This window comes from Rhagoletis pomonella, unplaced genomic scaffold (assembly GCF_013731165.1).
Source record: "Rhagoletis pomonella isolate Grant_MI unplaced genomic scaffold, Rhpom_1.0 Rhpom_scaffold_00002, whole genome shotgun sequence".
Taxonomy (NCBI): Eukaryota; Metazoa; Arthropoda; class Insecta; order Diptera; family Tephritidae; genus Rhagoletis; species Rhagoletis pomonella.
Genome location: NW_023458556.1, coordinates 108,270,889 through 108,293,087, shown reverse-complemented (window position 1 = coordinate 108,293,087; position 22,199 = coordinate 108,270,889). Strand labels below are relative to the sequence as shown.

Sequence of the window (22,199 nt, the reverse complement as noted above, 5' to 3'; positions counted from 1 at the left end):
CACTGCGCTATTGTATTTTGGCCTTAATTACAAATTTGTTTGTTTTCAACGAACAAAAACAGAAAAATTAGCTATTGCTTTATTGATAAACTTTTTTTGTGCAGCATTTTATATACTTTTTTTAACAGTGTTGCCACAAAAAAATTGCCAAATTCCTCAAAAACAAATGAAAAATCCTCAAAATCCGAACAAATTACTCACAATTTTCTTATTACAGATATGAGTATTATGTACTACTATTTACAGGTACTTAGTATAAAAATTAATTACATTCTCCAATTCAATTGGTACATTTGTTCTTGCTGCTCAAACAAAGTATCACCGTTATTTTTTATGCCTTGCTTTGTATATAATATTGCTGCAACTATATTAGTGCTTAATCTGGTTCTCAAGTCAGTTTTTAAACTATTAAATAAACGTTCTACTAAAGAATTAGAAAAGGGTTATATTAGTAATGCAGATACTTTTTTATAATTTGGAAACTTATGCTTATGAACCTGAGGAATCTTTTAATTTAAAAACCTATAATTTTCTGAATCTAATGACGAATCAATATGAATATTCTTATGATCAAACAAGGCGTGTTCTCTCCATTCGATATCGAGATTTTGCAAGTTCAAAATAAGTTGAAAATATAACGATTGACTTTCTGGCCGTCATGTTAACGCAAGAGAGAAAAATCGAACTCTTTTACATTGTAAACCGGAAAAATTCTTTACTTGAACGAGTCATGTTTGCATGGTGTATGGCGAAATGCGAAAATTAGGTTTGAAGAATGTTAGACAAGCCGCTTTCGCTCCTTGTAAAACTTCGAAAAGCTTTTTGTTCAAAAATTTCCAGAGCGATTTAACAACTCTGTTGTGTAAAACATAGTTCCATTTGTTATCTGCAAATATATCGCGAGAAAATTCCTCAAAATAAAAATCCTCAAAAAATACTCAAGCGCACCCAAAATTCCACACGTTTTGTGGAATTACTCACGAAGTGGCAACACTGTTGTTTAAGCGAAAAATAGAGATTTTGAGAGTTGTAAAATGCGCTCAAATCGCAACTTCAGCTATATGAGCTGTCAAAACAGTTCATTCACTTTATCCGGTTCATTTTGTTCATTACTAAAATCGGCCAAAAAATGAATAAAAAATGGAGATTTTTAGAAATGCGATAGAATCGTGAAATCGGTAAAAATTACTAAAATTCATTTAGCATTTCTTGGCGATGGAGTTTTACCGAGAGCGAAAGTTGGAATCCGGCTGCTGGGTTTTATCTTGTCATGCATGGAGCCAGTGTTGACCCTAATCGATTGATTTTTGAATCAATTATTTAATTAACTGGGACTAACCAGTTAACCATAACCGTAATTAAAAACATTTATTTATAATCATTAAACCTTAATTTGATTAAGTACGTTTGGTGATTAAATAATTTATGCTGAAATTGTCTTGCGTACACATGGTCAGGAAGTCGGTTGCGATATGCAAACTAGGTTTTAAACTCCCTCTGCACATGTGCGATGGGTTGTAAAAATTCCTAAGTAGTTTATATATTACTAATAATAATAACTAATAATACTTTTTTTTTATATAGTATGTGTTTTTATAAGCGTCAAACACAAAAAAATAACTGTTACCGGGGCAAACTAGACCACTTGATAAGATTTTTTTAAATTGTATTAACGATTAATGATTAACATTTATTTATCGTAGTCACAACCGACGATTAACGATTACAAAAATGTAATAATTAATCTTACAGATGATTATGATTAATAATTTTAATCGTTAATCGCGATTAACATTTCAATAATCCATTTTTAATCATTAATCAGATACACACTTTGATAACACTCCATAGAACTGATGGGATGTATGTACAGTATATGTGCTTATGTATTTCTTTGGTCTGAGCAAATACTGCATGTGAGTTAAATAAAAAATGTATTTGATAGAAAACTTGACCTTAGATATTAATTAATATTCGTACATACATAAATAGTTACGTATGTATATAGATAATTACTATTTTATGGATAAGTGCGAATATTTATTGAAAATGACCACAATGATAAGTTCTAATGCGAGTGCATTGTTTCCAAATAAAAATTATAACTAAAGTGATTATGCGGTTTGCGAAAAATTTCAACACATCTTTCGAATACCCTTTTCGTTAATTGTGTGTCCATCATGAAGTTATGCACATGCTTCTCCGCGCGAGTTAGTTCCAGTTTCCTTGAGACGACCGCAACAAGCAATGCCGTACATCCAGCACCCTGTAATATATTTTTAGACATTAGTTTTTAAATAATTACTTATAGTTTATGCATAAGTATAGAGATTTGTAATAGTTGACTGAATCACCAAAAATATTGCTCTCAATATTCGGAACTCTTATTAAATCTCAACCCGACGTTTTCTTTATAAACTTTACCGTACTATTTACGTACACGTGTGTATTATTTAATTTTATGTAAATATTGGGGCAACTTCTGGTTTTTGTACGAATCGAAAATAATGAAATTTTCCTATCACTTTCTATACAAAAACTTCAAATTTTCGATTCATATGATTACAAGAATACTTCTCATTATTGTTATAAAGGTAGAACGTTTTACGCCGTTTTCTTTATAAACTTTACCGTACTATTTACGTACACGTGTGTATTATTTAATTTTATGTAAATATTGGGGCAACTTCTGGTTTTTGTACGAATCGAAAGTAATGAAATTTAAAATTTAACCTGCATCCATATCAGCTAAATAGTGTGCCCAGTTTATATTGTCTGCGTATAGCTTACTCTCGTCGAAAATGCCGAAAACGTCAAATTTGCAGGAATGACGGTTTAAATAATTAACGCTACACTTAAGTATATTAAACATATTTAGTTCATGTGTATAAATGCACGTATGTAAATAAAATGTATGTAAATAATTGAATCGTAATTTTTTTAAGTCGTATTTTGCCAACGTAAAACAACGGTCAAAATATTTTTAGGGAAATTTGTAACTTCACCAAAATGTGTTTAAACTGACAAATATATAAAACATAGTATACATACATATTTAGCTTTTATTATACCATGCGAATTCCCAAAAATCATTTCAACCATTATTTCATTATTGTATGGAAGAAGCGCGTTGCATTTTCCTAATTGAATTATTTTCACAATTTGCCTTGGCCCTATTATACCTAGGTAATGAGCCTATCGTGTTGGGCAGAACTTGGTTAAGTAGTGTTTGACCCATAACAATGTCCTGCAGTCTTTTCAATTTTATGCTATGCCTAATGTGACCAACTATTTCATAGCTCAAAGAAGTACAGGTTAGGTTAGGTTAAGTTAATGCCGCGAGCTGATTACGAAATTTCGAATACGGCTTATTTCGACCCCTAAGAGCTCAGTGTATGTTCAGAAGTGCGAGCCAAAATGCTTCCCTCTTAGCCTCGCGAAGGTTGGACAGTCTAAAAGAAAGTGTGGAGATGATTCCACTTCATCTTCCTCTTGACAGCTGATAGAAAAGGATCAGTCGAAATTCACACAATGGTCTGTCAGAACCCCCATCACTAGCCCTTGAGAGGTAACGTGTTTTAAAGTGCCCTATAAAAACATTTGCTTTAGCAGAAAAACACCTTCTTTTCCTTTTTTATGTCACAAAAGGACCCGGTTTACCTTAGCCTAATAGCAGTTCGCGCTGCGATAATTCTGTCTGCAATACCCGCATGCGCCGTGTTCAACATATGTATGTTAAGCGTCAGTGTAGGTGCGGTTGTTAATGCACCGCTAATTCCCGTTTTACAAGTGTAGCCTTCCCTAGTGAGTTCCACCAGACAAGGGCTCCTTGATACAATATAGGCTTAAATCTGGTTTCCTAGAGCTAATAATTAATTTGGGCGAGAGACCCCACCTTTTACCGATAGCTTCCCTACAGCAGTACAAGGCAACCGACACCTTTCCTACCCTTTCCGCAATATTAGCCTTCTACGGCAGCCGCCGTTGATTGCCCACCTAGTTACCTGGTTCAGGTAACCTTAAGCCAGATCAAAAATGGTGTATAGAAATCGTCCCTTTACCAAAAGTTCCACATAATCTTCATAGGCGATCACCCGACAGCCCACTTTTTCGAGTCCCCCTAGAAGGTCGTTTACAACCGCAATCGAGGGCAGGGGAGATAAAACACCACCTTGTGGAGTGCGCCCACTGACTTTGCACTGAGTGCAGATACTCCCCCACTCCAGGGCGACAGTTCTGTCACGAAGTAAGCTTATAGGTTGGTTTCTATCCACAGATTATGAATATACTTGACTATTGTCTCTGGAGTGACATTGTTGAAGGCTCCCTCGATATCGAAGTAGGTCCCTACTGCATAATCTTCATGCGTGAAGGCTTCCTCTGACCACTTTACCAATGTGTGCAGGGCGGTATTCACCGATCTTTGCAATAATATAAGCATATTGAGCTCTTGAAAGACAGTCACGAGGAATCGCGTTTCTTATGTACAGGTCTATCAGTCTCTTTACCGTTTTAGCAAAAGCGTTTTTAGCAAAAATCCCTAGGGGAAACAAGAGAGCCTTTTCCGGCCTTCGGGATGAACGCAACACTGACCACCCTCCAAGACTTGGGGATGTACCCGGTCCTTACGCTGTTCGCATAAATACGATCCAACCTATTTCACGACACCTTCAGAGCCCTTTGCAACTGCGCAGGTATGACGCCATCGGTCCCCGGCGACTTTAATGGTTTGATGCCATGCCAGAAGATCGGAGAATTAGAGGACCTTGGGGGGAGATTCTGTAACCAGTTAGCGACAGTTTTCGAATCGCTATCGCACTTCTTGACGCAATAAACATTTATATCAAGCGTCAAAAGGTGTGATAGCGATCCGAAAATTGTCGCTAACTGGTTACAGAATCTCCCTCCTGAAGTACCAAATATCGCAAAGAAGTACATTTGACTGTACTTCGAAGTACGAAGTACAAGAGCGAAAAAAGAAGTACTGTACTTCCGAAAGAAGTACGGTTGGTCACATTAGCCTATGCCTAACTTGGCTACTGTACAAAAAAAAACAAGACTATTAAATTCTGTGGCAATTAATTAAAACAATTTAAGTAAAAAATAATAAGTTTCCCTTGAAAAATTGTATACTTATCAGTGAAGCCAACTCGTGGGGAATTACCCCGATTTTCGGGGAATTGCAGTTTGCGTGGGGAATCAAGGAATGGACCGTTGTTTGTTGGGCATTTCAGCTACATTATAGTTGCTTTTTTCCCACTTTTTCATAATGTACAAGGCGAACTTAGCACAGTGCATAGGCAACTGGCTGAGTCAATGGGATCGTCGGTTCGAAGCCTACTGAAAGAAGTCTGATGAGGAAATGTGGTGATTTCCGAAATAGCTATCACTTCTACCATTTTTTCACATTATTGTTGCTTTTCCACAATAAGTTTTTCATTAAAAACGGCCTCAAGCTCATTAAAAATTGTTGAATATAATTGTTATAAAGGCCATAAAATAACAAAAACAAATTTTTAATTTTATAATAAAAACTAAAACCAAGAAAAGATAATTTATATTTTTGAAACAAAAAATTCAGTTTAAAAAAATATTATCAGAAAAAAAACTGAAAAATATTTTTTTTCAAGCAAAAAATAAAACTAAAAAACAAAATTTTTCCAAGTAAATATATAATATTATAGTTCAAGAAGCAGAGTTATATTTATTATTTACTTAGCATAAATAGAGCTCAGAAAATATTTATTAAAGAGTAATTTTTAAATAAAACTTATAATCGTTACGGTCTCTGAATTTCATATAAACAAAGACGCCATGTACATACGTACATACATACATATGTACGCACAAATTTTTTTTGTGTGGAAAAAATTAAATAAAAAAATACCTGGACAGTCAAAAAAGCAAATCATGAACACTAATTACAATAGGGGTATTCTCTGAGTCTTGTAAAGCCCTTGCACGGTGCACGGATTGCACGGTTGCAAAGCTGTCTCATACGGAAACCGGTTTTTACCGTGCAATCTGTGCACCGTGCAAGTGCTTTGCAAGACTCAGAGAATACCCCTAATCATTATAGCAAAAGTAAAATTCTATACTATAATTTGCGTGTCTGTCCATCAATGTTTTTTTTTTTTTCTTTGGTTCCCCTGTATAGGAAATACATTTCTTCTATTGAACATGATACATAGTATGAGTAAGATCGCTTAAATTTGAAAAAATAAGCAGTAAACGCAGAACTACATACATATAAAAGTATGTTATAGTTGGTTCTTTTTTACTTTCCTTACATGTGCAAATTTGTACGTTGTTGCAGCACTCACCATTATTCCTGTAGTGACGGCAATACCGCGTCCACAATACGTATTGGGTACAATATCACCGAAACCGACACTTAGAAAGGTTATTGCTATCAGCCACATTGCATTCAAAAGATTTGCATGCTCTTCATCATGAAACCTGTACGGGTTGTAGATACACACATATGTACATACATAAAGAAAATGATATTTCTGCTTGCATCGGTGGATAAAACTCAACCAAATATGATTAAAAAATATTTCATTTCTAATCTACATTTGACGTGAGAAGATCTGCTTTCGTACGAGTATGCGTGGATAGAATCGTGTTCCAAGGACATTTGTATTTGTGTGTTTGTGTATCGGTTTTAACAGTAGAGTATTTCAATAAGCTCTCATCTTATGTATAGTGTATTTAAAATTAAGGCTTTTGATGCTGAAATAAACATTTAGGGTAGTCAAATGGTGTCGTAAGGAGCCACATTGTCAAACACTCCATAAAGAATAAAAATAAATTTTATGATATTCACAACGACCAAATATTTTTAAACGTTTTGAAATGTTTTTTTTTGTACTTGTGTTTATTTATTAATAAATCTTGTTTTATAAATCTTATAAACTAAAATTAACAAAAGTGTATATAAAGAATAAACAATATTACTGCTATGGCACCTTGAGAATTACCTGATTATGTAGTGCGCGTAATTCGTAAAAATTAAACAAATTTATCGAAATATTTTTTACATTATTTCGCACGGATCTATTTTTTACAAATAAGGCTAGGCTCTCGAAACACAATTTTTAGATAACACTTGCAAATAGAATATGTAAGCATAAATGGATATAAAAAACATTTGTAGTAATAAGTACATTAGAGTGGTTCAAAAAATTTTTTTTTTGGAAATTCATAAACGCTACCTCAAATTATTGTTATTTGTGATAAAAAAGATACACGTATTTTTTTATTTTGAAAAAAAGTTTTCTTAGAGGTCACGCTGGTCGGTTTTTTATAAAAACGCTGATGTTCTAAATTTTTTTTATTTTCTTGATATGTTAAAATGCAGCTAAAAATGTGGTTTTTACATATAATTACTCTGGTATTAATGGGGAGCTTTCCCTTAATTACACACCTGGCTTGGACAATTAGAATGGATCTAGTTCCCGAAAATATGCTCTCGAAAAGACACTAGTAAAATTAAAACGTTGATACTGCACGATTTACGCATTGTCATGGGTTGGAACTTGTTACCAGGGGGTTCCTGGGGTTGCTAATTAGGAATTTGAAGTCGGTTTTTCTAAGTTCAAAATGGCGGATCCAAAATGGCGATCCATTTTTTTTTAAATGATTGGATTTGTTCGAAACCCGGCACTCGAGAATTTTTGGGGTCGCCGATTACGAATCTGAAGTCAACTTTTTTAAATTCAAAATGGTTGATCAAATTAAAAAAAAACACACTAAAATTAAAACGTTGATACTGAACGATTTACGCATTGTCATGGGTTGGAACTTGTTACCAGGGGGCTTCTGGGGTTGCTGATTACGAATCTGATGTCAGATTTTCAAAATTCAAAATGGCGGTTAAGAGTTTCAAACAAATCCAATCATTTTTTTTAATATTGGGCAACATTTTGGATCCCCCATTTTGAATTTTGAAAATCTGACATCAGATTCGTAATCAGCAACCCCAGAAACTCACTGGAAACGTGTTTTAACCGTTGACAATGTTTTAAACGTTCAGTATCAACGTTTTAATTTTAGTACTTTTTTTAAATTTCATCGCCATATTGGATCCGCCATTTTGAATTTAAAACAAGTAAGAAAGTCTAAGTTCGGGCGGAGCCGAACATTAAATACCCGGCGCAAGTATTAAATATATGTTTTCCACCTTTCCGAAAGCTACCGCTACATGATAAGCCGGGGTGTATACATTTTAAGTAAATTAGCGTCCTTAAATTTCGAAATATTGCAGTTTCAAGCATATCTGAAATTTACCGTTATATGAAAAGCGGCCTCAATTTTAGTCCGATTTCAACAATTTTCAACGGTTTGCTTTTATGTGGCAAGCACAATAACCATACCGAGCTTGGTACAAATTGCTAGAACGGTTAGCGAGATACATATATGTGATCACAAGTGGGCGGTGCTACGCCCATTTTCCAAAATTTTGTCATAGACGTATTTCCTGGTAAAGAATTGTTGCAATCATCAATTTTGAATAAATTAGCTTCAATATTTACTGATTTATCGAAGATTTTGTATTTCTCGAAATTACCGTTATATGGGATGTGGGCGTGGTTATTGTCCGATTTTAGAAATTTTCGGCCAGTTGGTATGCTGTGCCAGGAGCAACAACTATGCCAAGTTTGGAAGAAATTGGTTTAGCGGTTACCAAGATATACACATGTAACCATAAGTGGGCGTGGCTACGCCCATTTGCCAAAATTTTGTAATATTCTTATTTTTCGTCTAAAACTCATTGCAAATATCAATTTTGAATGAATTATCTTCGGTAGTTACTAAAATATCGCAGTTTTCGTTTTTCTGAAAATTACCGTTATATGGGAGGTAGGCGTGGTTATTATCCGATTTCGCCCATTTTCAATACCATCCGTCCCGCGCCCAAAAGAAGTTCACGTACCAAGTTTCGTTAAGATATCTCAATTTTTACTCGAGTTATCGTGTGCACAGACGGACGGACGGACGGACGGACGGACGGACAGACAGTCACCGCTTAATCGATTTCTCTTTTCATTCTGATCATTTATGTATACATTTGTCTATATCTATCTCGATTCGTTTTGCCTGTTACAAACAACCGTTATGTGAACAAAGTTATAATACCCTTGTGCACAAGTGCGCTCGGGTATAAAAATTGATTTCAGATTCGTAGTCGGCGACCAAAAAAACTCTCGAGTGCCGGGTTTCGAACAAAGCCAATCATTTTTTAAAAAATGGACCGCCATTTTGGATCCGCCATTTTGAATTTCGAAAAACTTACTCCAGATTCCTAATTAGCAACCCCAGAGACCCTCTGGTAACAAGTTCCAACCCATGACAATGCGTAAATCGTTCAGTACCAACGTTTTAATTTGACTAGTGTTCTTTCGAGAGCATATTTTCGGTAACTAGACCCATTCTAATTGTCCAAGACAGGTGTGTAATTAAGGGAAAGTTCCCCAATAATACCAGAGTAATTATATGTAAAAACCAGATTTTTAGCTGCATTTTAACATGTCAAGAAAATAAAAAAAATGGAGAACATCAGCGTTTTTATAAAAAACCGACCAGCGCGATCTGTAAGAAAACTTTTTTTCAAAATAAAAAAATACGTGTCTCTTTTTTTATCACAAATAACAATATTCTGATGTAGCGTTTATGAATTTCCAAAAATAGTGTTTTTATGAGCCACTCTAAAGTACATACATATGTTTGAACATTAGGGTGTGTAAATTTTTTTTCGACTATGCGCGTATATCATTGGAGGGTTCTACGTGTAATTCTAAGCAAATTTGCCGAAAAAACAATGGGTCTAAAATCAATTTGGAGTTTGCCAAACTGCGAAAATAGGTTTCGAAGAAAATGTGAAAAGGTTGCGCCCTCTGGTGGAAGTTTTAAGGAAAAGATAAATCCAGAAATGGATTCCTCATACTAAAACATTCTTTATATCATGTTTTTATAAAAAATTTAAGCACTTTTTTACGACACTACAGCAAAAAACTAAGAAACCTATTTTAGAAATTTGGCAAACTCCAAATTAATTTCAGACCCATGGTTTTTTCGGCAAATTCGCTTAGAATTACACATAGAATCCGTCTGTGCCATACGCGCATAGTCGAAATATCTCCCATACAAATTTACCCGCCCTAATGAACATAGATTTACACAAACTTCAAATGGCGCCGAAATGGAAAGGTGATTTTTGACAGACGTTGAAGCACAATCTTTAGTCTAAGCTACAAAGAAAGAAAATTAATCGATAACTGGAAAGATTTGAATGTAACATAAGGGCTCTAAGGAGAATTGTGATAAATTCCGTATGAACCTTTCATATTAACAAAGTTTTACTTTCATTGTGTTCAAATTACACTGTGCAACAGCATTTTTGGGGTCGCAATAATTCCAACGCAGGAAAGACATTTTTTTGCATGGCCATTTTAAAATTGCAATATTTTGCCTAAGTGTTAGTTAGAATAAATGAAAAAAAGAGTTAAAATAGATATCTGAGGGAAATGTGTTGTTTCGGGACATATAGTAAAATTTTAATTTTGTAGAACATTTTAACCCCTTATCTCCCTCACAATAGGGTCGTTTTGGCCCTTTTTTTAGAAAGTTCGAATAAAATGGCATTTCCAAGGTCGCTGGAGGGTTAAAATCTTCTAGAAAATTATTTGCCACACAATTTCACTACGGGTCCTCTCAAATAATATCTTTGTACAAAGAATCTGCAATCCACAGAAAATAAAAAAATCATATATCCCCTTGAAATATGGGCAATTCTCAATTAGTTCGAACTTTCGCATGACTCGACAGTTTTTATTCGGATACATAAAAAAACAGTATATATAATACCCTAAAAGCTATGACAGACGGCAAAGCTTATGCATATAATCTGGCACACATATGCACATAATAATTTTGACATAACAGACGGCAGTTATGTGGATAAACGAGTCGCAAGGTCGTGGGTTCGAGTCCCACGGCCAATTGAATTTTCATTTATTTCGTTTTCATTCTTTTTTTTATAAGTTCTATAATTTTTTTACGTTGCTTTCAGTTAGTTCTTGTTGACTTTTTATTAAAATTCAACTCTAAAACTTTAAATTCACTAATAGTAAAATTAAAAATGTGATATAAAACAAAGCAAATGAAAACAAAATAAAGTAAAATTAAATATATAGATCAAATAAAATAAAAAAAATCTTACTAATATTATAAATGTGAAAGTTTGTATGTTTGGATGTTTGGGAAATCATCACGCGGAAACGACTGAACGGATTTGCATGAAATTTGGTACTAGAGGTACTAGAAATTATGCGCTAGATTGGTTAATAGGCTATTTTTTTAAGAGTTGCCACCTGTTAAAAACGTTTTATTTATTTAATATGCGGGAACGACTGAATGGATTTGCATGAAAATTTGCACACAGATAGCTTGTGACCTAGATTGGAAAATAGGCTACTTTTCTTAAGAGTTGCTACCTGTTAAAAAAGTTTAATTAAATTAATACGCGGAAACGACTAAACGGATTTGCATGAAATTTTGCTCACAGATAGCTTTAGACCCAAGAATGATAGAATACAAGATTGCGCCGTCCTGGGCGTTGACATTTGTGTACCACAAGTAAACAAAGAATAGAGCGAAAAGAAGAGCAAAAACAGTTCACTTTACAGCGAAAAACGTGTTTTAATTTTGCTAAATGCGAAAATATTGCATTTTTACCTAATCTATTAGAGAATATGTAACTTTTTAGTGCACTCCATTGCCTTGCAATTGAGGCTGCTTCAGCAAACGTTTTAGTGCACTCCATTGCTTTGCATTTAAGGCTGCTACAGAAAACTGCGGCAGCATCTCAGCGGGATTGATTAGTTAACTTGCTAATGGAGGCTGCTTGGAGCAGAAGCAAAATCATTGTGAGGAAATGCTGTTAAGGTAATAATAAGAAACATTTCGGGAACGGCTTTGCCGTGCCCTATGTACACAAAATGCAGCGATTCGTCCCAGCGCTACACTTGCATCTACGCATCTTGGATCTTGATCGCTGTCGCAATTTAACACACAGCACTTCATTTTAATAGTTTTTACGCATTCTTCAACTCAAAAATCACTCACAAATTGCAAATTAACACAATTTAAACTGATTTGTCACTTATAATTCAAGTTTCTCTTTCTCTGATTTAATTTATTTTAATTTTAATTAATTTTGTTCGCTGCACCGTGCTTATGACTTTTTTAAGAGTTACCACCTGTTAGAAATGTTTAATTTAATTAATACGCGGAAATGAGTGAACTGATTTGCATGGAAGTTTTCACACAGATAGCTTATGAGCTAGGTTGAAAAATAGGCTACTTTTTTTAAGAGTTACCACCAGCTGACATTTTGCAAGCAGATAGCTTATGACCTACAGTGGAAAATAGGCTAATTTTTTGGAAGAGTTGCCACCTGTTAAAAAGTTTTAATTAATTTAATACGCGGAAACGACTGAACAGATTTGCATGACATTTCGCACAGATAGCTTATGACCTATGTTGGAAAATAGGCTACTATTTTAAGAGTTATCACGTATTAGGATAGTTTAATTGAATTAATACGCGTAAATGACTGAACTGATTTGCATGAAAGTATGCACACAGATAGCTTATGGCCATTAGAATTGCCACCTGTTTTAAAATGAAATTTTGTTCAAAGATGGTTTATGACCTGGATTGAAAAATAGGCTACCTCTTAACCGGTTTTCCGATCAGAACGAAATTTAGTACACTTACTACGGATTTCGGAAGGATGGTCTTAGACTGAAAGTAAGTCCGATAACTCAAGGCCGCTCCCATACAAATTGGAATTTTCATATTACATACATATCTCTGGAAGTATTTGTGGGAGAGAACTGAAACTTGGTGTAGTGATATGTATGTGAAATCAATGATGGCATTAATCGATTGATGTTTTAATCAGTTAATTAATTCGATTAACTTCAATCTGATTACAGTTAATCATGATTAATTTTAATCTGACTAAACAGTTAATCGTAACCGCGATTAAAAAATTAATTTTTAATCATTAACTCTTAATTTGATAAGTAGGTTTGGTGATTAATTAAGTTATGCTGGAATTTCCTTGTGCACACAAAGCTAGTTAATCCGGTATGGCTAAGTCGGGCTTCCTCATCAATCTAAGCAATTTGGTGTGCATTTTCATTAAGATATATACCAACAAACGTTTTACAAACTAGGTTTGTAAAAGTTCCCAGTTTATGTATTACTAATAACAATAATTATAATTTTTTTATATTATGTGCTTTTTATAAGCGTAAAACACAAAATAATTACTATAACTGGTGTTTGGTTTCAAACTCGGACAAACTAGACAAATTAATCAGATTTCATTTTTAATTGGATTAACGATTAATGTTTTAAATTAATTAAACGTAATCGCAGCCAGCGATTAACGATTAAAAAAATGTTATCATTAATCGTACAGTTGATTACGACTAATTAATTTTAATCGTCAAACGCGATTAACATTTTAATCGTTAATTTTTAATCGTTAATCCAATTAACAGTTTGCCAACACTGTGTGAAATCATGTTCATATTCACGGATAAAAATGGACGTTTTTGGTAAAGAGGCGTAGCACCTCCCATACTGACTGAAACTTTCATATTGCATATCTCTTCAAATGTTTGGGGTAAAGCACTCAGGCTTGGTATGGAAGTACATACGTATGTATGTATGTGAAACTAATACCATACTCATGGAGAAAAATGAGAGTTATTGGAAAAGGTGGTGTGGCAACTCCCATGCAAATTGATTTTTCTATGCTGCATATCTATGGAGGTGTTTATTGCAGAGGACTGGAACTTGGCACCGAGATGTGTATACAAAATTAATTCCATACTCATGGAGAAAAATTTGCGTTATTCGAAAAGGGGACATGGTTCCTCTCGTACAAAATTTACTGTTTTATACTGCTTATCTCTAGAGGTGTTCATGGTACTGGGACTTGATACTGGGGTATGTAAAATCAATTCTAAATTCATGGAAGAAGATTAGGGTTATAAGAAAAAGGGGCGTGGCACTTCCAGTACAAATTTACTTTTTCTTGCTACATATCCCTGGAAGTGTTTGTGGAAGAATACTGGAACTTGGTATGGAGTTGTGTATACAAAATGTTTCAATTGCTCATGGAAAAAATGTGAGTTATTAAAAAAGGAGGCATGTCGCCTCCCATACATACTAAAAATTTCTTAATACATATCTCTGGAAGGATAGAAAATCTTTGGAAGTATTTTAAATTTGTCATGGAGATTTATTTTATAAGTGCCGTACTGACAGAATAAATTTCATTAAATGGAAAAGCGAGAGCCGGGTTCGGCCTTATAATCTAAAGCTCTCTTGAGGCATTTGCTACAGTAATGAGAAGTGGTATTTTATCAAGGCCAGGTTACTAAATTTGAGTTGGAAATATTAGAACCCGCCGTGGCACCTCCAAGAAGGTTACACGTTCACGCGTCGTATACCTGGAACCATTTTAAGGTAAACTTAGAGGGATTGATATCTTTCGTATGCCTAGCGCGCAGACGAGATTTTATAATTTCATAGTTTTAAACGGCCTAAATACCTTAACTCGCTTAAAAAATAACGAGATATAACGAAATGGGCACAGAAATAAAATCTAACATCATTAAATTATTTTTCATATTTGTATAAAAGCGCGGGGTGAAACCCGCGGGTATAAGCTAGTATAAAATAAATAATAAAAAAAAAAAAAATTTTCGCAATCGCTCCAACCGAGGCTCGAACCTGGCAGCTACAGGCTTGTAGCCCGTAACTCTTACCACTCGGCTACTGCGGACGCGGAACTCGCGCGCTTTGTTTGCTTACTTGTACAAAAGACAACAGCTGGCCGTTTTTACCAGCGTTGTCAACGAAAACTGCCCGGATCCGAGTTAATTCCCAAAAATTTCGTGCATTTGTTCGGCTGCTTATGCGCATTTTAAAGAGGAAAATGCATGAGTCAAAGAAAATAAAGGCTGTTTATGCAAATAATCGAGCCCGTTTGTCAACCGTATAAGGCAGGCTTTCCCATAGTGGGTGCCGCAAGCGTGTGCCTAGGGTGCCGCTAGTCGCTAGAGTATACTAGTGGTGTGGGCAAATTCTTTAAATTTTCCATACACAACGTAAACTTCAACATGGCGGCCAGAAAATCAAAAAATTTGGATTGTTATTAAAATTACCTTCAGCAGCTCAATTCGCTCTTAAGCATAGTACGTTTTGTCAACGAAAAATTTAATCAGAAAAATTGCTGAAAACGTACCCTTTTCACAACCATTTTCGGTACTTTCGTAGAGCTAATCCGCGTTTCATCCACTTTTCTTCGCGTTTTGGGATTAATTTTCGGATTTTTTGCTGGCTGGGCTGTTCTCGTGACAAGCGCAGCAGCTTCGCGCACGTGTATATGTTACTTATTCTTTGGAACTTCACAATCACACTGTGAAAGATCGAATTAACACGATAATGTTCTTCCCGTGTTAGTGAGGTACCCATTCGAAATGCAAATCGAAGAAGAACTTTTGATGAGCGAAGTACTTGAGACTTACATCACTAGTGACGAAATTTTTAAAGCTATCGAAAAATTTGTACAGAAAAATGGTTTGTGTGCGGATATTTGCAGTGGTTGGAAAAACGAAAGGAGCGATGTCTAGGACGAAGCAAGACAGAAAACGCCACGAGAAGTCACTGTATGATCCGTCGGTATTCCTTGGCGACTAGGAAGATGCCGCCACTAGATTTAAAACCCCTATTGGATGACGCTGCGAAGATAACAGAAAATTGCGAATTAGTTTTTTCTAGCACGTCGAGATTTTTTTATTGGTGACATGTATATTTTAGAATTTCAAGCAATTTACATTAAAACCCCATAAGTGTGTAACTTCGAAGTTAACGCCAAGAAAATTTATAACAGCCGGTTTCATCAGCAATTTAAATGGAAAATGATTTTTTATTTTATGTTAATTTCCATATAAAATTCCAAAAATTAAAATTATTTTTCACTTAAATTGCTTTCGTGAAATTGGTTGTAAAAGTTATTTTCTTAGTTTTAACGCGCATTACCAGCGTTAACTTGGAAGGTTTAGAAAAAACCATTGTCGAATATTTTCCCAACATTGACTCTGAGGATGTCTACAGCTGGATAACAAACCCGTTTTCATGTGGCCCGAAAAGTAAACTTACTGGGATGACAAATTAAGCTTTTGAAAACCTTCTGGACCTCAGTGACGACAGCACTTTAATTATTAAATACTATGAAGGGAGCCAAGAGAGTTTTGGATGCAAGTGGATGCAGAAAACGCTGCTGTTTGCAAGATTGCATTAAACTTTTAGTGACTTTTAGTTTTACATTTCTATGTGAGACTGCATTTTCAACAAATGCTTACATAAACAAGTAATTTTTAAGCAAAAAACACAACCGACTTCAATTCCCATATAAAAATTTAAGATCATCGGTTATCTCTTCATGATCCAATGATCGCATTTAAACCAAATTAGAATGGGACCGCCTGTGAGGTAACACCTTTCCTCTAAAGAATTATAGTAATCGGTTAACGTGGTCCAAAGCTATGCGGTAACATACATAAAAAAAATAAATATTAACAAAAAAAAATACTCCGTAGAATTGATAACCTTCTCCTGTTTGTGAAGTCAGCGTCAAATGATTTCAAGGTAAACTTGTCAAAGCTTCCAATAAACTTAAAGGAAATAATGAAATCATGAAAACAATTTCAGTCCTCACATTAAAGCTAAAGTAGCATAAAGTTTGCATTGTGTTTCCTTGTTTTGGTAGACATTTGAAAAGTAGGGGTGCCGCGAATTTTTTTTAGCACAACAAGGGTGCCGTGTTGAATAAAGTTTGGGAATCCCTGCCCTAAGGCATTTTTTGTCCGAGCCATCAGATCTACACCGTTCGTTCGATTTTCGAAAATGATGTTTGAAATGAAAGAACTTCGGCTGTAAATGCAAGGACTTACCGTTGATTTTTGGGAATTTATGTTCGAAATTTTTTTTTTTATATGGACAAAAAAATTCGGAACACCGTCAACAAAAAAATTGCCAAAAATCAGCTGTAAGTCGTAGATACCAAAATTTTGTCTAAAGATGCTGATTAAGAAGTTAGAAATGTTGGTCCAACTTTGCAGAATTTTCATAATTCTTGCGCAAAGTCTGAAATTCGGATTTATATCGTGTTTGCTATACTTCTATACAAAAATAATAAACATTAAACCAACTAAAGAAAAATAGCCAAAACTTATTAAAATGTTGCGTCTCAGTCTTTATTTTGTACACTGTATGTGTATCTCGGTAACAGATTTATGAATTTGTACCAAACCAATTATTAACCTTGGTATAAAAAAGCCATTTGGTGAAAATTTTCGGAATCGGACTAAAATTACGCCCACTTTCCACTTCCAAAAAAGGCGTAAAAAACGTTAAAAACGTATGGTGCGTTGTTTTAAAACGTTGCACCACGTTGGATTTTGTATTCTAGTAGCTGAAGGAACGTATATTAGAAATTTCAGACACGAACTCACGATTTAAGAAAAAAAAAAAATTTTACAAAAAAATTCGAAGTTAGTGAGAATGTGGAAGTCAGACAACATTAACAACTTTTGCTACTGCAGTGGTAAATATGTACCAAAAAGTACATGTCCTTAAAAATTCAGTACTTACATCATCATCTGGCTCATTTCAGCAAGCAGGTATCCACTGAGTCGGATGAGCACAGCGAGCGCTACCATAAAGTGGCTCTTCCATTTGAAATGAGGTAGTAAATACTTATTAAAAAAACAATACAGATATAGAGGAAAAAAAGCACCGGATGCAATTCTTGCATAAATTTGCTGGTGGAGTAAGCACGTGTTTGAAGATTGTGATCATGAAGAATTGCAAGATGACGCAGTAGAGCCAGCATAGGAATCACACCTGTGTGACTCAGATTCTGATAACAGCGATGATTCCGATGCTGATTTTACACTTCCCGAACCATCAGGCCCGAAAAGAGCAAGAGTCATATATATAAACGAAATATAAAATAAAGCATAAAAAGTTGGTGCATATTTTTATTTTCTGTGGACTTACATATTCTTATATATACTGTTTTTTTATGTGTCCGAATAAAAACTGTCGAGTCATGCGAAAGTTCGAACTAATTGAGAATTGCCCATATTTCAAGGGGATATATGATTTTTTATTTTCTGTGGATTGCAGATTCTTTGTACAAAAATTTTGTCTGAGAGGACTCCTAGTGAAATTTTATGGCAAAAAGTTTTCTAGAAGATTTTAACCCTCTAGCGACCTTCAAAATGCCATTATATTCGGACTACTGAGATAACGGGTTAAAAAGTTATACAAAATTATTCCTCGTAAAATTTTACTATATGTCCCGAAACAACATATTTCTCTTCGGTATGTATTTTAACTCTTTTTTCATTTATTCTAAATACACTTAGGTAAAATATTGCAAATATAAAATGGCCATAGCAAAGCAATTTTACCAAAGTATGTAAAATTATTTTGAGGTTTTACTGTGGTTCCATTCCAAAACGTCAAAATACAAAGCATCAGTCTCTTTTATTTCTAAACCGCACTAGAAGAAAAAGTATAACTTGCGCAACCTAGTTGAAAATTAGCATCTAACCGTGGTTGCGCACATTTGGCACTACAATATACTCAGGTTTAGATATAAAATACACTGATCCTTTGTATTTTGACGTTCTGGAATGCACCCTATATGAGTCTTGGTCTTTCATCCAGAGTTAGAATCATTCCCCCAGACAATGACCCTCAAATTGTTGCACAGCGTTATTTGTATTTTATCGAAACTGTTATGGTCATTGCTATTGTTATCGTTTCACATTCGTTCGCTTTTTTAAACACGCCTTTGTGCTGAACTTCGCGTCTGCGTTTTCATAAGGATAACAAAAAATAACCAGGTTTAGAAATATTTTTAATTTTATCAAAAACTTTTGTAACATTTTTACTAACTATATTATTGCGGGTGACGTTCGTCGAATCTGAGACCTCGGGACATTTTTGACTTCCTTAAATGCAGGAAGTACTGTAGCTATACATATATTTACATAAATATGAATTTGGATATTTAAAGATGTCTACACTTCTGGTACGCATATAAAAACTAATTAAAAGCACCATACATACATACAAACATACATTGATGGACCAACACACACACTTCCACTTGTATGCAACATGTGTACAAAAATATGTACAAATAAAAACAACCAACCAACTGCTAATCCATTTGTTCGCAGTTAATAGTTTGGCTTAAATTCTTTATACTAATTTATATAAATACACAAGGATATGTATATCAATTAAAAGCTGTTTTTATTGCATTTGCTCGACGTTTAGGTTGAGATTTATTGCAAAAACATTAAAAGCTATTTAAACAAAAAAAAAAAACTATCTCATCGCCGCTTTTTCCATATTATTTTTGGAGTCGATTCGGCGCGGGAAGACGGGGTTTTGAATTTGATATGTTTCAACATTTCATACTTACCACCATGCCACAGGTAAGCGTTATACCGCGTCCACAATATGTGTTTGGCACAATATCACCATAACCGACGCATAGAAACGTGATGGCAGTTAGCCACATGGAGTTTAGCAAATTCGCGTGCTCCTCATCGTGGAATCTTTCATTACGTTCGTACGCGCAGTAGATTTGGTAGATAGTATTAGCAGTAACAGTAGTAGTAGTGGTGAGGATAAAAGTGGTACAAACAAATGAAAAATGTGAAGGAATTTTTGTTTAAATGAAATACAAATTTGTTGACCAAAATTTTACACGCTTATGTAAGAGTAGTAGAATGTTCAGCATAATTACTCAAAAGGAAATGACAATAAAAAAAAAACAAAAAAAAACCCAATTTGGAATGTAGGGCAATCTACAAAGAAAAGCTCTTACGGTAAACCTGGGGTTGATTGTAGCTACATATGCATGTAAGTAATGTAAAAAAAGGTGGCGGAGATAATATTTTGGTTCATCATAAATGTGTAAGTATAATATTTATAAATATATACGTATGCATCTACACATGTAAATATGTATGTATGTACCTATGTTGATTATGCTAATAAATTTCCATTTTTGCACATACTTACATACATATGTATGGGCATATCCCAAAAAACTTCCATTTTTGTCGCGTCCGTACCGTTTTTTATTTGCTTGTATCTTTGTACTTAACTGTGTATACTTCCAACAATTTTTGTTGAATATAGCACCTTCCCAGCGCCTTGTAACAGTTGTGATATACAAACGATCTTTCAGTTTGCTTCCTATTTTAAGCTTAGTTACGCGTACGAATGTCGCGTCCGTATCTCAGGATATGCCCATATGTATGTATTTATTTAAATAATTTGTATTTGAATACATATATGGATTTATGTAGGTACATACATATGTATGTATGTGTGTAAATGCTTAGTCCTAAATAAAAATAGATTATGTATAAGGGTTTTTTGGGTGCGTGTGTGGGCAAATACATATGTATGTTTGCGTACATTTCTATCGCCAATGGTGTACTACTTTCATTTGACTATTCTGTGGTCTGTGTATGTATGTACATACGAGTATGATTTTCGATCGGTGCGACTAGTATAAATGAAGAGTGATGGCTTAATGTTCGTGTGTGCGAGTATTATGCGATGTTTGGCATCGAAAATGGTATGATCTTAAGGTTTGTATGTATGTATTACGGATGTCAATTTTCGGGCTTTTGTCGATCCCGGGATTTTCGGGATCTGTAAATACAATCCCGGGATCCCGGGATTGTCCCGAAATTCAGGCAAAAGTGCAACACATCTGTGATCATCCTATTATAGTATTTTAAATCAGATTGATATAACAAAAAAAAGTACAATTTATTGTAATTCATTTACATATTTATTAAGGCGATAAATCAGTATTTTCAATCAACAAAAAACGAACATAAAATTTGACAAACATATATGTATGAATGTACATATCCTCATTAATTTATAACATAGTTTTTGTACTACAAGTACAAATGCATATCGATGGTTGAGTGGAAGATCGACCTATCTCGGCAGCCAGTTCGAAAACGCTCTATCTCAAAAAACTTTTCAAGAACGCCCTATTTCAGAATTCGTTTCAAAAACGCCCTATCTCAGCTGCCGATTCAAAAACGCCCTATATCAGCATATTTTCAATACATTTTGAAGTGAGATAGGGCGTTTTTGAACCGAATTTTGAGATAGAGTGTTTTTCAATTAAAATCTGAAATAGGGCGTTCTTGAAAAGTTTTTTGAGATAGAGCGTTTTCGAACTGGCTGCCGAGATAGGTCGATCTTCCACTCAGCCATCGATATACGGTCCCTCACAGAAATATTTTGCATAGATATTTTTCCCAATATTCAGAATATTTTTCATGGTATTTTTTTTGTTAATTTAAAAAAATATATATGTATGTGCAATTTTGAAGTTGCGAAAACATCCCGTTGACATTTTGTATTTTTTTTTTTGCTACAAAAAAATTCGTTATAAGGAAGAAAATGCCCAACATCGTCAGTAAAAAAAATTCAAAAATCAAGGGAGTTTTTAGCAACTTTAAAATTGCACTTTATTGTATTAAATTGAATGGGCTATAAAACTGCATAATAGAATTTTTTGTAAAAATTATGATTAAAAAGTTTGATATTTTTATGATAATTTGGTGAACTTAAACCAACTTTCTCTAAAGTGTGAAATTTTGATTTACATGATTTTTGTTGTAAAATGAGCTATATAGTTTTTTTAATTAACAAAAAAATACCATGAAAAATATTTTGAATATTGCAAAAAAAAATCGATGCAAAATATTTTTGTAAGTGACTGTATTTGGTACAGCAGTAACTGCCTATGTAACTATATAAAATTTTTTGAATCACTGTTTGAGATCAATTTAAGATATTATCAGTATATTTAAGTAATAATAAAAAAGTTAACACATTTAAGTAAACAATAAATATATAAGTGCATCACTTATTCCATTTCGAGCGAAGCAAAATTATTCCTTCTTTTGTTGGTAATGCGATCTTAAAGAAATTATAGCATTAAGGGTTGTAAAAAATTCTTAATTTGCCCTTGAGAGGGGATATTTGTG

At 34.2% G+C, this 22,199-nt stretch overlaps 1 protein-coding gene across 3 annotated transcripts in view; it reads right to left on the bottom strand.

Moving 5' to 3' along the window:
* Positions 1-22,199, bottom strand: part of LOC118734304 (small conductance calcium-activated potassium channel protein) — a 184,141-nt gene that overhangs the window by 27,714 nt on the left and 134,228 nt on the right. For all 3 annotated transcript variants that reach the window (XM_036464025.1, XM_036464026.1, XM_036464024.1), the window contains 2 exons: positions 6,324-6,459; positions 2,156-2,266 (listed from right to left, as the gene is read on the bottom strand). In XM_036464025.1, coding sequence (XP_036319918.1) covers positions 2,156-2,266; positions 6,324-6,459 — 247 coding nt within the window. The remainder of the gene's footprint in view (positions 1-2,155; positions 2,267-6,323; positions 6,460-22,199) is intronic.